At 39.3% G+C, this 22811-nt stretch overlaps 1 protein-coding gene across 1 annotated transcript in view; it reads left to right on the forward strand.

Annotated features, from left to right (window-relative positions):
• Nucleotides 1–3850, forward strand: part of LOC126260367 (protein eyes shut-like) — a 276950-nt gene extending 273100 nt beyond the window's left edge. Inside the window, exons 28-29 of the mRNA XM_049957695.1 lie at nt 2730–2979; nt 3684–3850. Of these exons, the coding sequence (XP_049813652.1) occupies nt 2730–2979; nt 3684–3850 (417 nt within the window). The remainder of the gene's footprint in view (nt 1–2729; nt 2980–3683) is intronic.
• The last annotated feature ends 18961 nt before the right edge of the window (nt 3851–22811 follow it).

A 22811-nucleotide genomic window follows, 5' to 3' on the forward strand; every position in this document is an offset into this window, starting at 1 on the left:
CAAGGGGCATGAACCAGCAGTTGTGTTTTGCCAACACTATTGTCCAAAGAATCGATGAACAGGACTTTGATGTGAATATGGTTTTGTTTAGCAATGAAGCCCACTTTTATTTAGATGGGTTCATCAATAAGAAAAACTGGCACATTTGGGGGACTGCGATAGAGAAGTCTCTTCACCCTCAACAGGTGACTTTGTGGTGTGCAGTGTCCAGTCACAGAATAATCGGTGTGATATTCCTTGATGGCACGGTGACTACCGAATGGTATGTGAAGGTTCTGGAAGATAATTTCATCCCTATAATCCAAAGTGACCCTGATTTTGACAAGGTATGGTTAATGCAAAACAGATCTTGACCACATCAAAGCAGGAGAGTGTTTGATGTCCTGGAGGAGCACTTTGGGAACTGTATTCTGGCTCTGGCACACCCAGAGGCCACTGGCATGGGACTCGATTGGCCGCCATATTCTCCAGATCTGAATAATAAGACTCCTTTTTTTGGAGTTATATGAAAGACAAGGTGTACAGCAGTAACCCCAATACCATTGCTGAGCTGAAGAAAGCATTTCCGGAGGTCATCGACAGCATCAATGTTCCCACACTTCAGCAGGTCATGCAGCATTTCGCTATTCATCTGTTCCACACTATCACCAAGGATAGCAGTCATATCGAACATGTCATAACCTAAATCTGAATATCTGTAGCGACATTTACATGTTGAATAAATTCTGTTCATGCCATAGTTTGTAACTAATTTCCTTTTTTTCATATAGTTCAATAATTGCCACACTGTAAATGGCTTCTAGAGATCGAACATAAACTAAACTGTCTGAAAAATATAGTATTGTCTGACAATAGTGGTACTAATACTTAATCAGATCTTGATAACATTTTCAAAGAGCTGCAATGAGTGCTTTAAAAGAACATAAATGTAAAATTATACACTTCACAAAACAAAACCATAGTATTGTTGTTGTTGTTGTGGTCTTCAGTCCTGAGACTGGTTCAATGCATCTCTACATGCTACTCTATCCTGTGCAAGCTGCTTCATCTCCCAGTATGTACTGCAGCCTACATCCTTCTGAATCTGCTTAGTGTATTCATCTCTTGGTCTCCCTCTATGATTTTTACCCTCCATGCTGCCCTCCAATACTAAATTGGTGATCCTTTGATGCCTCAGAATATGTCCTACCAACCGATCCCTTCTTCTAATCAAGTTGTGCCACAAACTCCTCTTCTCCCCAATTCTATTCAATACCTCCTGAGAGCTGCATCAAACCAGTCTCAGGACTGAAGACCACAACAACAACAACCTCCTCATTGGTTATGTGATCTACCCATCTAATCTTCAGCATTCTTCTGTAGCACCACATTTCGAAAGCTTCTATTCTCTTCTTGTCTGAACTATTTATCATCCATGTTTCACTTCCATACATAGTATTATATGACTGCAATAGCAGTGATTCACAGTGAAAATCAGTCAACACATACAAATACCTTGGTGTAACAATTTGTTTGGCCATGAAATGGAATATTACTATGACGCTCTGTCATAAGTAAGGGGGCCGGCAGACTTCGGTTCATTGGTACGATAATGGGTCTGGCTGCAAAGGAGATTGCTTACAAAACATTTGTGCAACCCATCCCAGAATATTGCTCAACTGTGTGGGACCCATACCTAATAGGACTAACAGGGGATACTGAATGTATACAAAAATGGGCAGCAAGAATGGTCACACGCATGTTTGACTCATGGGAGAGTCTCATAAAGATGCCAAAATACCAGAATTTCCAAATACTTGAATACAGATGCCAACTATTCCATGAAAGCCTATTTACAAAGTTTCAAGAGCCAGTTTTAAGTATGGAATCTAGGCACATACTACAAGCCCTTAAGCAGTGTATGTGTAGGGACCACAAAGACAAGATTAGCCTGATCACAACATGCACAGCGTCATTTAAGCAACCCTTCTTCTCCCACTCAGTATTCAGATGGAATAGAAAGAAGCCTTGATAAGTGTCACAGTCGAAAGAGACCTTTTCCACACATTTCACAGTCGTTTGCAGAGTCGAGATGTAGATCTTGAACGCAAAATAAAAACTCGCTACACTCCAACATTAAAAGATCAAGACCTTCTACACTAATAGTTTTCTTACTATACAAGTGAATATTTCAGAAAGCTATTCACATTTGTGCAGATGTGTACCATTATTTAATGACAACAAGTTACAACAGAAAATGAGATACAGTAAACCAGGAAAAACAACTTCACACAGATTTAAAGTATCAAAAGGACATGTTGCCTTTGTTCAGCATATTATGCAGTTCAAACTGGGCAGTAAATCTTCAGAAGTAAAAAATAAAAATAAATAAATAAGTAAAAACCAAGACACAAATAGGTTAGTTCTTACAATGCTAAAGGAAAACAGGACATAAAAATAGAAATAAATTGGTACAGGGAAAGTTTCAATCTACATGGTCTGAGGTTTGAAGTAAATTTTCTTTTCCATAATCATTAATTCCTGTTTTCTGTGAACGAAATGACTTATCTTACCATTCCTATGTATGGCTTTTTCATGTTTCTGGTAATTTTGCTGCATTTTTTTCCTGTTTTTACCGTTTATCAATATGTATGTTCTTCTGCTTCCTTGGTGTTAAGTATCATTTTGGACTTACCTGTTTCTGATATCTGTAAGTTCACTATTGTGTTATATCACTTATGATGCTTCAGGGACAAGAGTATTTGGGTATTGGCATAGAAGAAGGACTGTTAAAGTTTGCATGGGGACATCCCACTACAAACCGTACACTGTTACTGGTCTCTGGTGGCGTAGCTGCTGATGGCACCTGGCATACTTTGGAGATTGACCTTAGTCCAAGGAACATCACTGTATGGTTTGACAATCAGCTTATTCATTCTGAAACAGAAGAAGGTGAAGGCAGCAAAAAATTTCTAATCACAGATGGAATATTCTATCTGGGTAAGTTGCAGAGAGACTCATTTAGCTTAAAATAAGAGATAAGGGCATTTTGCTCTTTATTCTTGGTCAATGTGTTACTGAAGATATTTATTTGCTTCTGTATACTTCACTCCACAGTGAATAATACATTCTAGAAATAACCTTTAGGATTTGTGTAAGCCTCTCTCCACAATATCTTTTCTCTTGGAGGAGTTAGTCCAACAAAGTATGCTAAAGAGTGTCTGTATAGTTTTGAAAGTGTAAGAGAAAGGAACAAAAAGATTAATGTTTTGAGTCAGGCTATGATATGTGACTGGATAACTCAGTCAGTAAGAGATTATCTGCAAAGCCAAGTGTGCAGGTTGATACCCCAGTGTTGCATTCAGTTTTAATCTGGCAAGAGGTATTATATTATTCACTCCATTACAGACTAAAAGATTCATTCAAGTATATAAATAACTTGTTCAAAAACCTCTCAACCATCATTGTTGCAGGTTTTTGACACCAACACAAACGTATAATAAGTTACTAGAACAATTGTTTATCCTGTTGTGAGCTGATGCGTATCTTAACAATGGAAAATTAACCACAATATGAGAAGGCTCTCAAATATTTTCCTTAAAGCATGTTAATGTGTAATTTGATATCCCAGCAATCATTAACACTTTATGTTTTGCATCACACCATGGGCTTTAATGATTACATCTGGCATGATTATCTTTCAGGTGGATTCCCTGGAGAAGAATCTGTAACAGAATTATCAAATGGATTATTTTCATCACATTTCATAGGATGTATCAAAGAACTAGCATGGAATAAAAATACCAGTGTCACTGATTTCTCAGATTACCAGGGAGAAAATGTTGGGAGCTGCGCTTCAATACAAACATAAATTTTGTTAACAAAGCTGTTTAAAACATGCCACAACAAAAGTATTTTTGTTAGACATGCCATTCTAGCAAGTGCTCACATTATGAGCTGATAGCCTTTGTTGATCTAAAATGTTGAGTGATAACTAATACTGGGAAAGCCAGATGCAAGAGAAATTTCATTTACAGAATTGGTCAGTCAATGTGATTTGTTTCTTTCTTTTTTATGTTGTCATTTCAGTATGGGATTCTGTCCTTTTCTTGGCTTTCTTGGCTGAGTAATATAAAAATCGATAACAGTAATATCTTTCTCAGTGTCTTGAGTTCTGCTCATTTGGACGTCACACACAGGACAGTTAACAAGTAATATCATAGGCACTATTTTTATTCTTACAGGTTTAGTATTCCCTAATAACATTTTGTATTTAATACATAAAACAGCAGTACTGAGTTGGTACTCACCTGTCCTGTACAGCTGCCCTCACTGTTTTGGACAATCTATCGTACTTTGTGTTTCATACCCTAGTTATAATAGTCCCACAAAAGACTGACTGTGATCAAAAGAAAATCTAAATATTGTGAATTTATCTGGAAAGACTTTCAACTTGTAAATAAATTCTGCCTGTCGTAGTGTTTCTGACACAGGTAATATTTTTCAGAACACAATTTCGGAGAAAAGGAAGAGAGTTAGTGAGAGGCTGAACTATTTAGTTGGTGTGTAAGGCTCATTTCAGCAGCTCAGTTGGAAGGATGCAAATGCAAACATTGAAAGTGCAGATGTGATTAACAGTTCAATAAAAAACTGTCCCATTGTTGTAATTAACTACATGCAAGAACTTAAACTCTATACATCTATCTATTTAAAACATTAGATTTATCAGATTGATGCAGCAGCTCATGTAAAGCAAATATCATGTTTAAGCTATCAGTAGTGAAATTCTATTGAAAATAAGAAATATTTCCCAAAATGTGTTGCATGCAAGACAAATCAAATTAATAAAAATTATTACTGGCAACACAATATGATTTTGGTATCATTTCAAACAAAGCTTCTGTAAGAAGTATTTATTCTAAATGCACTACTAGAACCAGTAATTACATCTGAATAAGAAAGTCCTTCATACTTGTATTCCACAGAGAAATATGTGTATCCAGTCCGGCAACAGCGGATGTTTTTGGTATTGTTACACGCAAAACTTCTGTAAGAATTATTTATCATTAAATGCATTAGTAGAACCAGTAATTACAGCTGAATAAGAAAATAACAAGTGTGTATTCCTTCATGCTTGTGTTCCACAGAGATATATGTGTACTGTGTCCTGTTTCACAGTAAGAATTGTCATGGATGGATAAATAAACGGTTGTTATGAGGGTAAATCTTACTGTAAAATTCACTCCATAGCTGAATTTTGATCTTCCAGAAGCAGGAACACTTTCTGCAATTGATGAAGAAAAATATACAGAAGGAAAATTTGGCGGGGGGGGGGGGGGGGGGGGGGGAGGACATGAGTAGCAAAGTAATAGTGGAGAATTGTGATTTGAGCATTAAATGTTGCACTACATGGTGATCCTTGATTTGGTTTGAAACTTGATAACATTTTTTGTATTTTAACTTAAGATACTATATTTTCTTTCACAATGGCTTGCTTCTATTTGATATGTTTTACTCAACAAATAAATCCCTGATTCTTTTGTGAATTTCTTGTTGATATTCAACTTGGTACCATGTCCTAGCTTTTGTGGCAGATGGGTCTGTTATGATGAACACAAGTGCAGCTAATGCAGTACATAAATCGCAGTCTTCACTCTGTCAGTTACATTCTGCTTTAGCTACATCCATTCATCAAAATCCCTAATAAGGGAGTAGAGGTGACCCAGTACCCAACTGCCAATGAATCAACAAGGAAAGTCCTCAGCAAGATTATAATCTTCATATATTGTGAAATTAAATACTATACACTCTCCTTGCAAATCAAAGTAGCAGTCTTTCAAGCTTTGCAGCACTGCTGCCAAATCCAATACTTTTCATAGATCGCTTAATTTAACCACTCTAGGCAGAGACAATGGTTAATACTGAATAAAAGAGTTTTTTTTATTATTAAAGAAAAGCTTCTTTTAATACTTTTCATCAGTCAATTTTTTAACATTTTGTCATAGCATTTGCTTATCAAGTGCGTTTCTGGAGTCTTGCCCATTAATTTCTTTGTACCATAGTATTGACGTGTCCATTTTTTTCTGGGCATTTGGATGTTGACTGTATTGTTTCGTGGGATTATAATAGAACACTCCAAGTTCAAACCTGCAATTCCTTGATGCTTGCCTCTTTGCTTTTAATTAAATGTTATCATTCTTCCTTTGTACCTTTCCTTCTGCAGTTATTGTTGTTCACAGGATACTCTGTTTTGACTCAAACATACTCTAATTCTTGTTTCTTTTGTAATATCTCAATGTTGTTCTTTATTTCTATTTCCTCTTAGTCACTGTACTCCCTCTCAGATCATATTACTGTAAGTCCTCTTTCTTCTTTGATTTTGTTTCTTCATGCTGCAGAATCTCTTTGTGATCTTGCTTGAGACATTATATACCTTTAATGGCAAAATTTTGGAGAACATAGGCTCTACAGTTTCTGGTACATTTGTAGAAAATTCTAGAACTTCTAGAACATTCTACATTACCAGCAAGCCACACTTTGCATTACATAATTCAAGAATAAAATTTTGTTGTTACAGAAAAATCCATGAAATATTCTACAACATTACATCTAACTTTCAAATTTTCTGTCTATTTTACCCTTATTCTGTGCTGCCCACATATCTCTGCTATTTACCTGCACATTCTGCCAGCACTTTACTTTATACCTACTGTACTTAAATCACAATGTATGTTCTCAAATCATAAATTGAATAAGAAGGGGGCCAAATGATGACAGAATGGTAACATCTATTCTCAGTCATACACTATATGGTGAACTGCGTTGTTCAAATGTAGAGGTGCCTGAAAGAATGACTGATACATAGCGGTAATTAACTCTAGCATCCATTAGAACCATCCTAATGTACCAACAGAAGGTATTACTGCAATACTCATTTAATCTGATAATCAGCTCATGTTATTTGTTACTATGCCATCTTTTCTGCTTAAACCCACAACACATATGCCATATCATCATATGCCATATCGTTGTACAGACTTAAATATGACACTCATCTTATTCCTGTTTTGTTCAACTTTATACTGCTTCTTCTCTCCTATTTTCCCCACTGTCCACATGTTTTTCTACTTTTCTGTTGATCAGTATGCTGCTTCTGTTTCTTTTTATTTCCTCTGTAATTTTTGAACTTGTTTGAATAATGATATAGTACTGCTCAGACTTAACATCCATGACAGCAATGAAAAATAAACTTCCTTTGTAAGTCTCAAAAGAACACTTGTAAACTTATGCCAAATCATTAATAAGCTGAAAAGTTACAAAGGATTTTTGTTCTAAAGAAAATTTTGGTAATACCAAATCAGTCTCCCAAATAACATAAACAGGTCACTCAAATTGAGTGATGGGTACCATTTCCAATTTTTTTAATTACTGCCATATGCTTTATAATTGAAGCAAGTATCAATCATTTTCTTTGATATTTATACATAAAGGAAATAAAAAAGAAAGCAATAAATCACATAGGCTGGACTTCAACATATTAAGTTCCACACCATAGCTTGGCTATATTATTATTATTATTATTATTATTATAGTGTCTGCAAATCAAGTTATCTGTAATAAAGGATACTTGTGTACATTTTGAGCTGTACTGGAACAGCTCATTTGATTTAGCCAAGGTGCATTAAATGCCATAATTCTGTGATAGAATATTATTGAGTGATTTCTGTAATGTATGATGAAATACAGCACCAACTATCACTATTTCATGGAATTCCTTTCTCTATTCAAGCCATGATTGGGGCACCTATCTCTGTCATTAGACAACTGTAAGCACGTATTATGTAGTACATGACATTAGCATCATATTAGTTGCTGCTTTAATTAATAAGTGAGAAATTATTTGTTTTGGTTAGGGTCTCTCTTAATTGGCAAGATTGGAAGACATTTAAATTTATTAGATATGGATATGCTCTCTCTCTCTCTCTCTCTCTCTCTCTCTCTCTCTCTCTCTCTCTCTCTTACCCCCTCCCCTCCCTCTTCCTCTCTCTCTCTCTCTCTTTGTGTGTGTGTGTGTGTAGCAGCATCCAGTTTTTGAACCTGCCAATTAATAACCAGGCATGTGCAGTGTGCATTTACACTGCTAATCAATTTCTTATCCATCAAAACTAAGCCTAACCAAAATTTTTATTCCTCGCAGAGCAAAGGAGCACACTAAGTGTTGTCAACACTACATACTGCGCCCGGCACTTTATAATACTTTATATAAGTGTGTGAAACCACTCATGGCTTGAATAATAATTTTAAAAAAAAGTCATAAAAAGGTTACTTCATGTCAGTATCATAAAAAAACTGAAGCTTAACAACCTGAATAAGATTTATGTACACACAATGTTATGGAAAGGAAATCTGCTACTTACCGTATAGCAGAGATTCGGAGTCGCAGATAGGCATAACAAAAATACTGTCACAAATAAGCTTTTGGCCAGTACGGCCTTCATCAAAAATAGATGACAGATATATGCACACTCACTCACACAAATGCAACTCACGCACACACAACTGCAGTCTCTGGCAACTGAAGCCAGTGCATGATGGGAGTGGTGACTGGGTGGGGGTGTTGGAGGAAGGCTGGGGTAACGAGGAGGAGGGATAGTAGGATGGGGGTGGGGGACAGTGAATTGCTGCTGGTGAGCACTCACGGACGAGACGGAGAGAGGGTAAGCCAGCTATGCCTAGTCTGGAGGTTAGATGGAGGGCAGGGGAGAGATGGAGGTTGAGGGGGTAGTGGAAAAGGAGAGAAGTAAAAAAAGACTGGGTGTGATGGTGGAATGAGGGCTGTGTAGTGCTGGAATGGGAACAGGGAAGGCGCTGGATGGGTGAGGACAATGACTAATGAAGGTTGATGCCAGGAGGGTTATCGGAACATAAGATATATTGCAGGTCAAGTTCCCACCTGCACAATTCAGAAAAGCTGGTGTTGATGGGAAGCATCCATATGGCACAGGCTGTGAAGCTGTCATTGAATTGAAGGATGTCATGTTGGGCAACATGCTCAGCAACAGGATGGTCCACTTGTTTCTTGGCCAGACTTTGTGGGTGAGCACTTTAGTTGCAGCTGAGCTTGTAGATCACATGACTGGTTTCACAGGTGGTCCTGCCTTTGATGGGATAGGTGATGTTTGTGGCTGAACTGGAGTAGGTGGTGGTGGGAGGATGTATGGGACAGGTCGTGCATCTAAGTTTGTTACAGGGATATGAGCCATGGGGTAAGGGCTTGGGACCAGGGCTTGTGTAGGGATGGATGAGTATATTGTGTAGGTTCGGTGGACGGCAGAATACCATTGTGGGGGGGGGGGGGGGGGGAAGTGTAGTGGGCAGGACATTTCTCATTTCAGGGCACAGTGAGAGGTAATCAAAACCCTGGTGGTGAATTAATTCAGTTGCTCCAATCCTGGGTGGTACTGAGTTATGAGGGGAATGCCCGTGCATAGCTGGCTTACCCTTTCTCCATCTCATCCCTGAATGCTACCCAGCAGGACTTCACTGTCCCCAACCCCCACCTTACTATCCTGCCCCCTCCCCACCCCAGCCTCCTCCTTATCCTAATCCAGTCGCCTCTCCCATCATGCATTGCTGCTCACTGTCTGGCTTCAGGTGCCAGAGACTGCAGTCACATGTGTGTGAGTTGCGTTGTTGTGCCTATCTGTGACTCAGCATCTCCACTATATGGTGAGTAGCAACTTTCCTTTTCATAATATTGTTACATCCCATCCTCGATTTTCTATTGTATGATTTATGTATACACATTGTATATGTAACTTAAACTTATAAGACAACTTTCCAGCTGTAATTAAAAGTATTGACGAAACTTGGCGGGTATGTAGAGGGGTCACAATAATACAATACATGTTTTTTTCAGTTTTGGGCAGTTTTATTTTTAGGGAATAAAACACACCCAGAAAGGTAATTTGGTGTATTAGGTTTGGAGGGAATATCTTTGAAACCATAATATATTAAAAAAATGTGTTTCATATAAAAGTTGAAATGTAATTAACATTCTTGAAAACTATATAGTCAACTTATGTAATAATTTGAAATTTTGGAAAATACCCCACCACCATTAATTAATTTTGAAAAATGTAAACTTTTGTTACAAGATAAATTAAAGAAGCTTCCATGCTACATCCATTCATGTGTAATAAAGCTGATTTATAAAATAAGCTGTGTAGCATATTCAATATACCTAAGTAAAATATCTAAATATTCATCATTATTCTAATTATTTGTTTTATTTATTTTTGTTTCATGTTTTAAATTGTTATTTTATGTCTTACATTCATGTTTTTTTTTTAATTTTACCATTTCACATACTTTTATTTTGTTAAGTAAAACTAATAAATAACTCATTATTGTGATACAATATCATTACAGTAACGATTATCTGTAAAAAAAACTGCATCAAACCTTACTTTTTTTATACTGTGCACATAAAATGCATGAAATTTCTTCACGTAATGCACACAACAGACAACACAATATAAAACAAAATTCAGCAGGATTTTCAAATTGAGAGAGGTGATCCTCTAAATATCCTGAATTGTACTGGCACAATTCAGAACATTAGAAAACCTTGGTGCAGGAACTGGTTATGTACTAGTGACTCCAACTTGATTATATTGTGTCCCAAGTTTAGATAGACATCATAGTCATTCAGCAGAACAACATCTGAAAATCTTCTCACAAACTTCTTCCAACATCGAATACCGCATACATTCACTGGCTGCACCTGTCCCATCAAGCCTTTTGGGATCATGAAATGAACAAGTTCCTTGTCCTCAGGTACTATGCTCAAAACAGTTTTTCCACGTTACCACCCCAACAATCTAACAATAGTACAGATGTTTCTCCCACGGTGGAAGAAAACTTCTGTCAGATATTGTTTTACATGGTCAGATGTTAGTTCACCAGATTTTGATGCTGTCACTAGAACATTTCAGGTATCAGCAAGTGATTCTTGAATTGTAAGTCCAAACTCTCTAATAGGTTATTTTAAAAGAATGGGAATGGGGTGGTTAGTGAGAAAAAAACATTTTGAGCAGTGTACCTGATGACAAGGAACTTGTTCATCTGGTGATCCCAAAAGACTCAAGAGCACAGATACAGCCATTGGAAGTATATGGCTTTTGGTGTTGTGAGAAGATTTTCAGATCTAGTGCTACTGAAGGATTATCATATCAATCTTCATTCAAGAAACAATATAATTGTGCTGCAGTCACTAGGATGTAATCAATTCTCATCGCCAAGGTTTTCCAGTGTACTGAAATATGCTTGGCACAAATCAGGATGTTTAGAGGATCACTCACCACAGCTTGAGAATACTGCTGAATTTTGTTCCATATTGTTTTGTCTGTCATGTGCTATATGTGAACAATTTCATTCATTTACTGTGCACAGATTAAAAAAAGTAATGTTTTAAGGATTTATTTGCAGATGACACTTAATATAATGATTTTGTTTTGTAGTAGTGAGTTATTTATTATTTTCAATTAACAGAATACCGTTGTATGAAATAGTAACTAAAAACAGGAATTTAAAATGTAAAATAACAATTTAAAACATGAAACAAAAAAGTGAAACATATAATTAAAATAATATTGAATGTTTATATATTTTATTTAGATATGTAGAAAATACTCTGGTAGCACATTCTGTAAAGATTATTTCCCAAGAATGTAATGTAACTGGATAGATAAAAAATCTACTCACCAAGCATCGTCAGGAGACAACACTTATAAAAGGTATTACAGAAGTTTTAGAACCAGTGGCTCTTTCTTCTGGCAGAAGGATTGAAGGGAAAGGAAGAGGGATGAAAGAAAAGGACAGGTGAGGCTTACAAAAAGGCATAGAGTCCAGAAAGGTTACCCAGAAGCCCGGGTTCTTTCCTTTTCATCCTGTCCTGTAAATCTCCCCTGTCCTGGGGTTATGGGTGACCTTTCCAAACTCTACAACCTTTCCTAAGCCTTACCACTTCTTCTCCTTCACCCTACTTCCTTCTCCTTCAATTCTTCTGCCAGAAGAAGCAGCCACTGGCTCTGATAGCTCCTGTGATACCTTTTATATGTGTGTTCTCCTGCTGGAGCTTGGTGAGTAGATATTTTATCTACCCAGTTACATTATATTTTCAAAAATTAATTATTTTTGTTGATTTATTTCTCAAAAATGAGATCTTAGAAACTGGCTTTATTGTACATAGTTGGATGTGGTGCGAAAGCTTCTTTAATTCATGTTGTAACAAAAACATCCTCTTTTTCAAAATTAATTAAGGTTGGTGGTGTATTTTCCAAAATTTAAAATTATTTTAAGAAAGTTGGTTATGCAGTTTTCAAGATTATTAATTACATTTTAACTTTTATATAAAACACATTGTTATATATCATAGTTTTGAAAATATTTCCTCCAAACTTCATATGCCCAATTACCATTTAAAAGTGAAACAGGACAAAAATGAGAAAATATTTATTGCATTATTTTGACCCTTTTACATACTTGAATGTTTCATCGAGGTTATTTAGTTACACCTGGGAATATTGCCATATTACTTCTGTATGTTATTAGCTAACTAATACAAAAATTTTAAGATTGTATATGTTTAAAAATTAAAGTTCCATTGAAATGAATTTAATTTTAATTTATTATAAATCAGGCTGAACAGTACATCATTTACCATAATTTGTGGAAAATCAAGTACAGTTACTGTTCCAGATCTCTTAACTTCCTGTTTCACAGCTGTAAACCACATATAGGAGAGTTGGTGCAAAATTCATAGTTATATATAATATCACATCGTTGTTGTTATTAAAATAATTGTTAAAGTTAAAATACAAAATTATAAATCAGAACATATGTTCACCAATAAGTATTTGTGTTTATGGAGACCAACAAACAAAATTTACTACTTTACGGCAAACATGTTATTAAAACTGACTGTGTACAGATGCATGCAAAGCTGTAATGGAGGTACAGAGACAATGTTGTTTTTGTTTCTGTTTGTCAGTATTTTTGTGTTCATACTAACAAAAATATTTTTGGTTTGTTAAATATGTCTTAAATGTCATGTGAGATTTTAAAGTCCCATTTGTAAGATTGCTTTTGCTTTGGTTTCTTTTTTCTTTATGGTTTTTTAGCATTACACATTAGATTATCTGTTTCACAGTATACTTCAAATGCAAGTGACATGCAACAAATAAGTGTAATTGGGAATTTTGATTTCAAACGGCACTATTCTCTGCACAACATTTGAAGATATGGAAAACGAGTGGCAGAAAGATATTTGAAGTCAGCTTACATTATTAGTCTTCAGGTCTAGTTGGCAAAATTTTGAACTTGTTCCATTTACTACATCCCTTTCATTTTTTAAAACAAAAGTACATGTTATTTGTCCAGGTTCAGTGCTCTAACTGAGCTTAAAAAAATATTTCATTTCTTCTCTCTCTTTTTATTTGTGTTGTTTGCTTGAGAGTGAGACACATTTAAATGTAGCTATTTTTGTGTACATTATCTTTGTAGAACCTGAGTGGAAAATAACTCATGAAAAATATGATATAGTAGAAAACTTATATATAAGTAAGAAAGTTTTCGGGGATACATTCATTATCTAATTCTGTGTTGCGCACACATTTTTCATTAAAGTTGACTAACTGTGTTTTAGATGATGTAACAAAGATCCTACAAATGGCAGCAACTGAGAAACAAATACTCGGCAATGAAGTGAGAGAAGCAAAGTGTTTGATATTTTCAAGTACCAATGTGTAGTCCATTAAAACAACAATGGTTCTGAAAGCATTGACTTTTCTATCAAATCTTTAATTTAAAACAATTTGTACAATATTTTACAATATGGCTTCCATACGAATCTATTGTACTATGTGATAAAAGCCATTTTATTTCAAATCAACCTCTGTGTAGTTTTGAAGTACATGAACAATACAGCTGATCACTGCCATATGTTTGTGTGAACTCATTTATACAAGATTTGATATATGCATATATAAAAAGTTCTTATCCACAATTTCATAAAATGTTCTTAATAGTAAACACAGCACACATTTTTAATGCCATAGGTACTTAAAAGTAGAAATGAATAGAAAGCAGTTATGAGATGAAAGATTTATGAATTGTATGTGCTTACATTAAAATGTGAAACATGTTAAATGCTATATGCTGTTCAATTTATTATTCAGTTTCAATTTATTATGTAATGTTGTCATTGTATTGTGATAGATTATTTTATCTTTTTGTTAAATGTCAGTTTCAGAGATTGTTGTGTATTTCTTGAAATTACAGTTAATGAAATTTATTGTACTGTTGGTGAGACTCTGCTAAAGAGCATCGCATTTGTTTTACTCTGATTTGTGATTTTGTTGCCTTTGTTACATTTGTTAAGTTTTGTTAATTTATTGTTGCATGTGTGTGTGTGTGTGTGTGTGTGTGTGTGTGTGTGTGTGTGTGTGTGTGTGTGGGTGGGTGGGTGGGTGGTTGGGTGGTGCATATGACCTTTATAATGTCCTTTTTGATTGATTATGGTAAGAATATAAATATTATGTAAAACATTATTTTAAATAAAGTTTTAAGAAGTAAATGCACACACTGCTCTGACTGCTTATAATTTTGGAATTCTGTAACAAGCCAAAATTGGAATCATATAATTATTTATGTCCACAACATCTTTCCAGTGACATTAATATGGTAAATTCAGTGTGTGTGTGTGTGGGGGGGGGGGGGGGGGTTACATTGTGGAAGTAATAATGACAGCACACTCCGCACACATTGCACTAGTACCGATTGAGACTACAAATGGATGACATTTCACTTAACATAGTCTTTACTCCTTCGAAATTTGAATGAGTAACTTTGGCTACAATAATTAATGAGATTATTCAGGTCATACTTAGCCAAATTCCTGGTGTCAGTATTATAAAAACGATGTGGTTACTACTCACCGTATAGCGGAGAGGCTGGGTTGCAGATAGGCCCAACAAAAAAACTGTCAAACAAAGCTTGCTCGAACAGGCCTTCATGAGAATAGGCAACACACACACACACACACGCACACACACATGACCATTCATTTCATTTCATTTTATTATCTTCCTGTAAATCATTTACATGATGTAGGAATTGTCACAACAAAGTTATCATACTAGTACAAGTACTACAGACATAATAATGGAATATCACTTGCAAGGCATTTTTTAAAAGTACAAATTTAGACATACACTCCTGGAAATGGAAAAAAGAACACATTGACACCGGTGTGTCAGACCCACCATACTTGCTCCGGACACTGCGAGAGGGCTGTACAAGCAATGATCACACGCACGGCACAGCGGACACACCAGGAACCGCGGTGTTGGCCGTCGAATGGCGCTAGCTGCGCAGCATTTGTGCACCGCCGCCGTCAGTGTCAGCCAGTTTGCCGTGGCATATGGAGCTCCATCGCAGTCTTTAACACTGGTACCATGCCGCAACAGCGTGGACGTGAACCGTATGTGCAGTTGACGGACTTTGAGCGAGGGCGTATAGTGGGCATGCGGGAGGCCGGGTGGACGTACCACCGAATTGCTCAACACGTGGGGCGTGAGGTCTCCACAGTACATCGATGTTGTCGCCAGTGGTCGGCGGAAGGTGCACGTGCCCGTCGACCTGGGACCGGACCGCAGCGACGCACGGATGCACGCCAAGACCGTAGGATCCTACGCAGTGCTGTAGGGGACCACACCGCCACTTCCCAGCAAATTAGGGACACTGTTGCTCCTGGGGTATCGGCGAGGACCATTCGCAACCGTCTCCATGAAGCTGGGCTACGGTCCCGCACACCGTTAGGCCGTCTTCCGCTCACGCCCCAACATCGTGCAGCCCGCCTCCAGTGGTGTCGCGACAGGCGTGAATGGAGGGACGAATGGAGACGTGTCGTCTTCAGCGATGAGAGTCGCTTCTGGCTTGGTGCCAATGATGGTCGTATGCGTGTTTGGCGCCGTGCAGGTGAGCGCCACAATCAGGACTGCATACGACCGAGGCACACAGGGCCAACACCCGGCATCATGGTGTGGGGAGCGATCTCCTACACTGGCCGTACACTACTGGTGATCGTCGAGGGGACACTGAATAGTGCACGGTACATCCAAACCGTCATCGAACCCATCGTTCTACCATTCCTAGACCGGCAAGGGAACTTGCTGTTCCAACAGGACAATGCATGTCCACATGTATCCCGTGCCACCCAACGTGCTCTAGAAGGTGTAAGTCAACTACCCTGGCCAGCAAGATCTCCGGATCTGTCCCCCATTGAGCATGTTTGGGACTGGATGAAGCGTCGTCTCACGCGGTCTGCACGTCCAGCACGAACGCTGGTCCAACTGAGGCGCCAGGTGGAAATGGCATGGCAAGCCGTTCCACAGGACTACATCCAGAATCTCTATGATCGTCTCCATGGGAGAATAGCAGCCTGCATTGCTGCGAAAGGTGGATATACACTGTACTAGTGCCGACATTGTGCATGCTCTGTTGCCTGTGTCTATGTGCCTGTGGTTCTGTCAGTGTGATCATGTGATGTATCTGACCCCAGGAATGTGTCAATAAAGTTTCCCCTTCCTGGGACAATGAATTCACAGTGTTCTTATTTCAATTTCCAGGAGTGTATAAATTAAAATTTTCGGCAATAAATTTACACACAATCAAAGTACTCATCTACGTCACAGAAAGTTTTGCTTAAAAGGTAATTTTTAAGCTCAGTCTTAAATTTTACTTCATCTATTATTTCCTTCATGTACACTGGCAGAGCATTGTAAAGTTTTATTCCAAAATAACTTACATGCTTTTGGGTTTGTGTTGTCCTTACCCTTTCTACATACAAATTCTTATGAGTTCTAGTATTATAATTATGGCAGTCCTCATTTGTACGTAGATTTTTCATATGTGCTCTTGTACACACAATGCTTTTTAAAATATACAGTGATGGTATTGCGAGTATTTGCAGTTCTTTGAAAAGGGGCCTACAATGAGTTCTTGGAGAGTTATGTGTTATGATTCGTATAGCTCTTTTCTGAAGTTTGAAGATATCTGTTAAGCTTGATTTAGTTTTACCTCAGAACACTATGCCGTAAGACACGACGGACTGAAGGTAAGCAAAATACACTAGTCTAGTACAGTCTGTGCTGCATATTCTAGATAATATCCTCAATGCAAAACATGCCGAATTGAGCCTGTGGGATAAGTACTTGAGATGGTCTTTCCAGCTTAAGTTTTGATCAATGTGCATGCCCAAAAACTTTGTGGATTGTACACTCTCTATCTTCTTATCCATTAGTTTTAACTTGAGGTCCATATCTTGAGTTGCTTTGCCATACTGTATGTAATTTGTTTTACTTAGATTAAGTGTTAACTCATTAGCATTAAACCAATGTTGAATACATTTCAGGACTATATCAGTTGTGGTGGTTAATGATTTTTTATCATCACTTATAATTATGCTAGTGTCATCTGTGAACAACATTATTTTGGTAGAAATATTAGGATTTTTTATGTCATTTATATAAAGCAAGAATAATAAGGGACCAAGAACACTGCCCTGTGGGACACCTATTTCCAATTTCTTTGCATCTGAGACCCACTTGGTTTTCTGATTTTTATGTTCTGCGATGATTTCTACCACCTGAGTTCTATCTTGAAGGTAAGATTCAAACCACTGCTTCACAACTCCCCTTACACCTATTGCCTCCACCTTGTTTAACAGAATTTTGTGATTTACTGTATCAAAAGCTTTAGATAAATCTAAGTTAATTCCCACTACACATTTTTTAGTGTCGAGACTCCTGACAATCTCTTTGGTATAGGCATGGATAGCTGATTCTGTGCTGTGGCCCGAGCAAATGCCATGTTGATTGCAGTTTAGAAGTTTATGAGCATCTAAGTAATTTATGAGTCTGGTTTTCATTAATTTCTCTAGAATTTTTGAAAATGATTAGAGAAGGGATATTGGTCTATAATTTTCTACCTTGTATGGATCACCTTTTTTTAAACAGAGGTCTAACCTTAGAGATTTTCAACCTCTCATGAAACACACCTTCGCTGAAAGACAAATTGGCAATATGTACCAGGGGCTTTATAATTTGTTGGGCAATTTTTTTTATTATTGACACAGGTGCTTCATCCACACCTGCAGACATTTTTGATTTTAGACTATTTATCACCTTTAATATTTCATTATCATTTGTGGGAGTTAACAACATACTACTGTCTACTTTTGGGGTTGTTAATTTCTCATGTTTAGTAAAGTTTTTACTTAATGACCCTGGTACACTTAAAAAGTAATTATTAATGTAATTTGCCAGAGTTTCATCTTTTAATTCAATATTTTCACTATTTTTGAGTACTATTTCCTGATTCTTGAGGCCCTTACCTGTTTCCCTTTTCACAATTTCCCAAATAGTTTTTGATTTATTGCCTGATTTTCTTATTAATTTATCATTACTTAGTAATTTTGCTTTTGTAGTTACTTTTCTATATTTTTTTTGTAATTTATATCTAAAAACAAAGATGATGTGACTTACCAAATGAAAGTGCTGGCAGGTCGACAGACACACAAACAAACACAACCATACACACAAAATTCAAGCTTTCGCAACAAACTGTTGCCTAATCAGGAAAGAGGGAAGGAGAGGGAAAGACGAAAGGATGTGGGTTTTAAGGGAGAGGGTAAGGAGTCATTCCAATCCCGGGAGCAGAAAGACTTACCTTAGGGGGGAAAAAGGACGGGTATACACTCGCACACACACACACATATCCATCCTTTTTCCCCCCTAAGGTAAGTCTTTCCGCTCCCGGGATTGGAATGACTCCTTACCCTCTCCCTTAAAACCCACATCCTTTCGTCTTTCCCTCTCCTTCCCTCATTCCTGATGAGGCAACTGTTTGTTGCGAAAGCTTGAATTTTGTGTGTATGTTTGTGTTTGTTTGTGTGTCTATCAACCTGCCAGCACTTTCATTTGGTAAGTCACATCATCTTTTTTTTTAGATATATTTTTCCTACGTGGAATCTTTCCCTCTATTATAACCATATCATTTTTTTGTAATTTGTTACATGTTCTCTAAATTTGGGGTCAGTCCAACTTTTCAGTCTATAGTTAAGCATTTTCATGGTCCTGGAGGAATTTCTAATACCTGTTGTGATCCAGGAGTTAGCATGTGTATGCCCATATGTGTTTGTTTTGACAAGTTTCTTAGGAAAACACATTTCAAAATTCAACATAAATAGGGAAGAAAAAACATTATATGCAGTCCAGAATGAGATTTTCACTCTGCAGCGGAGTGTGCGCTGATATGAAACTTCCTGACAGATTAAAACTGTGTGCCCGACCGAGACTCGAACTCGGGACCTTTGCATTTCGCGGGCAAGTGCTCTACCAACTGAGCTACCGAAGCACGACTCACGCCCGGTACTCACAGCTTTACTTCTGCCAGTACCTCGTCTCCTACCTTCCAAACTTTACAGAAGCTCTCCTGCGAACCTTACAGAACTAGCACTCCTGAAAGAAAGGATATTGCAGAGACATGGCTTAGCCACAGCCTGGGGGATGTTTCCAGAATGAGATTTTCACTCTGCAGTGGAGTGTGCGCTGATATGAAACTTCCTGGCAGATTAAAACTGTGTGCCCAACCGAGACTCGAACTCGGGACCTTTGCCTTTCGCGGGCAAGTGCTCTACCAACTGAGCTACCGAAGCACGACACACGCCCGGTACTCACATCTTTACTTCTGCCAGTACCTCGTCTCCTACCTTCCAAACTTTACAGAAGCTCTCCTGCGAACCTTGCAGGCTGTGGCTAAGCCATGTCTCCGCAATATCCTTTCTTTCAGGAGTGCTAGTTCTGCAAGGTTCGCAGGAGAGCTTCTGTAAAGTTTGGAAGGTAGGAGACGAGGTACTGGCAGAAGTAAAGCTGTGAGTACCGGGCGTGAGTTGTGCTTCGGTAGCTCAGTTGGTAGAGCACTTGCCCGCGAAAGGCAAAGGTCCCGAGTTCGAGTCTCGGTCGGGCACACAGTTTTAATCTGCCAGGAAGTTTCATATCAGCGCACACTCCGCTGCAGAGTGAAAATCTCATTCTGGAAACATCCCCCAGGCTGTGGCTAAGCCATGTCTCCGCAATATCCTTTCTTTCAGGAGTGCTAGTTCTGCAAGGTTCGCAGGAGAGCTTCTGTAAAGTTTGGAAGGTAGGAGACGAGGTACTGGCAGAAGTAAAGCTGTGAGTACCGGGCGTGAGTCGTGCTTCGGTAGCTCAGTTGGTAGAGCACTTGCCTGCGAAAGGCAAAGGTCCCGAGTTCGAGTCTCGGTCGGGCACACAGTTTTAATCTGCCAGGAAGTTTCATATCAGCGCACACTCCGCTGCAGAGTGAAAATCTCATTCTGGAAACATCCCCCAGGCTGTGGCTAAGCCATGTCTCCGCAATATCCTTTCTTTCAGGAGTGCTAGTTCTGCAAGGTTCGCAGGAGAGCTTCTGTAAAGTTTGGAAGGTAGGAGACGAGGTACTGGCAGAAGTAAAGCTGTGAGTACCGGGCGTGAGTCGTGCTTCGGTAGCTCAGTTGGTAGAGCACTTGCCTGCGAAAGGCAAAGGTCCCGAGTTCGAGTCACGGTCGGGCACACAGTTTTAATCTGCCAGGAAGTTTCATATCAGCGCACACTCCGCTGCAGAGTGAAAATCTCATTCTGGAAACATCCCCCAGGCTGTGGCTAAGCCATGTCTCCGCAATATCCTTTCTTTCAGGAGTGCTAGTTCTGCAAGGTTCGCAGGAGAGCTTCTGTAAAGTTTGGAAGGTAGGAGACGAGGTACTGGCAGAAGTAAAGCTGTGAGTACCGGGCGTGAGTCGTGCTTCGGTAGCTCAGTTGGTAGAGCACTTGCCTGCGAAAGGCAAAGGTCCCGAGTTCGAGTCACGGTCGGGCACACAGTTTTAATCTGCCAGGAAGTTTCATATCAGCGCACACTCCGCTGCAGAGTGAAAATCTCATTCTGGAAACATCCCCCAGGCTGTGGCTAAGCCATGTCTCCGCAATATCCTTTCTTTCAGGAGTGCTAGTTCTGCAAGGTTCGCAGGAGAGCTTCTGTAAAGTTTGGAAGGTAGGAGACGAGGTACTGGCAGAAGTAAAGCTGTGAGTACCGGGCGTGAGTCGTGCTTCGGTAGCTCAGTTGGTAGAGCACTTGCCCACGAAAGGCAAAGGTCCCGAGTTAGAGTCTCGGTCGGGCACACAGTTTTAATCTGCCAGGAAGTTTCATATCAGCGCACACTCCGCTGCAGAGTGAAAATCTCATTCTAGAAACATCCCCCAGGCTGTGGCTAAGCCATGTCTCCGCAATATCCTTTCTTTCAGGAGTGCTAGTTCTGCAAGGTTCGCAGGAGAGCTTCTGTAAAGTTTGGAAGGTAGGAGACGAGGTACTGGCAGAAGTAAAGCTGTGAGTACCGGGCGTGAGTCGTGCTTCGGTAGCTCAGTTGGTAGAGCACTTGCCCGCGAAAGGCAAAGGTCCCGAGTTCGAGTCACGGTTGGGCAAACAGTTTTAATCTGCCAGGAAGTTTCATATCAGCGCACACTCCGCTGCAGAGTGAAAATCTCATTCTAGAAACATCCCCCAGGCTGTGGCTAAGCCATGTCTCCGCAATATCCTTTCTTTCAGGAGTGCTAGTTCTGCAAGGTTCGCAGGAGAGCTTCTGTAAAGTTTGGAAGGTAGGAGACGAGGTACTGGCAGAAGTAAAGCTGTGAGTACCGGGCGTGAGTCGTGCTTCGGTAGCTCAGTTGGTAGAGCACTTGCCCGCGAAAGGCAAAGGTCCCGAGTTCGAGTCACGGTTGGGCAAACAGTTTTAATCTGCCAGGAAGTTTCATATCAGCGCACACTCCGCTGCAGAGTGAAAATCTCATTCTGGAAACATCCCCCAGGCTGTGGCTAAGCCATGTCTCCGCAATATCCTTTCTTTCAGGAGTGCTAGTTCTGCAAGGTTCGCAGGAGAGCTTCTGTAAAGTTTGGAAGGTAGGAGACGAGGTACTGGCAGAAGTAAAGCTGTGAGTACCGGGCGTGAGTCGTGCTTCGGTAGCTCAGTTGGTAGAGCACTTGCCCGCGAAAGGCAAAGGTCCCGAGTTCGAGTCTCGGTCGGGCACACAGTTTTAATCTGCCAGGAAGTTTCATATCAGCGCACACTCCGCTGCAGAGTGAAAATCTCATTCTGGAAACATCCCCCAGGCTGTGGCTAAGCCATGTCTCCGCAATATCCTTTCTTTCAGGAGTGCTAGTTCTGCAAGGTTCGCAGGAGAGCTTCTGTAAAGTTTGGAAGGTAGGAGACGAGGTACTGGCAGAAGTAAAGCTGTGAGTACCGGGCGTGAGTTGTGCTTCGGTAGCTCAGTTGGTAGAGCACTTGCCCGCGAAAGGCAAAGGTCCCGAGTTCGAGTCTCGGTCGGGCACACAGTTTTAATCTGCCAGGAAGATTCATATCAGCGACAATCCGCTGCAGAGTGAAAATCTCATACTGGAAACATCCCCAAGGCTGTGGCTAAGCCATGTCTCCGCAATATCCTTTCTTTCAGGAGTGCTAGTTCTGCAAGGTTCGCAGGAGAGCTTCTGTAAAGTTTGGAAGGTAGGAGACGAGGTACTGGCAGAAGTAAAGCTGTGAGTACCGGGCGTGAGTCGTGCTTCGGTAGCTCAGTTGGTAGAGCACTTGCCTGCGAAAGGCAAAGGTCCCGAGTTCGAGTCTCGGTCGGGCACACAGTTTTAATCTGCCAGGAAGTTTCATATCA

This window comes from Schistocerca nitens, chromosome 5 (assembly GCF_023898315.1).
Source record: "Schistocerca nitens isolate TAMUIC-IGC-003100 chromosome 5, iqSchNite1.1, whole genome shotgun sequence".
Classification (NCBI taxonomy): domain Eukaryota; kingdom Metazoa; phylum Arthropoda; class Insecta; order Orthoptera; family Acrididae; genus Schistocerca; species Schistocerca nitens.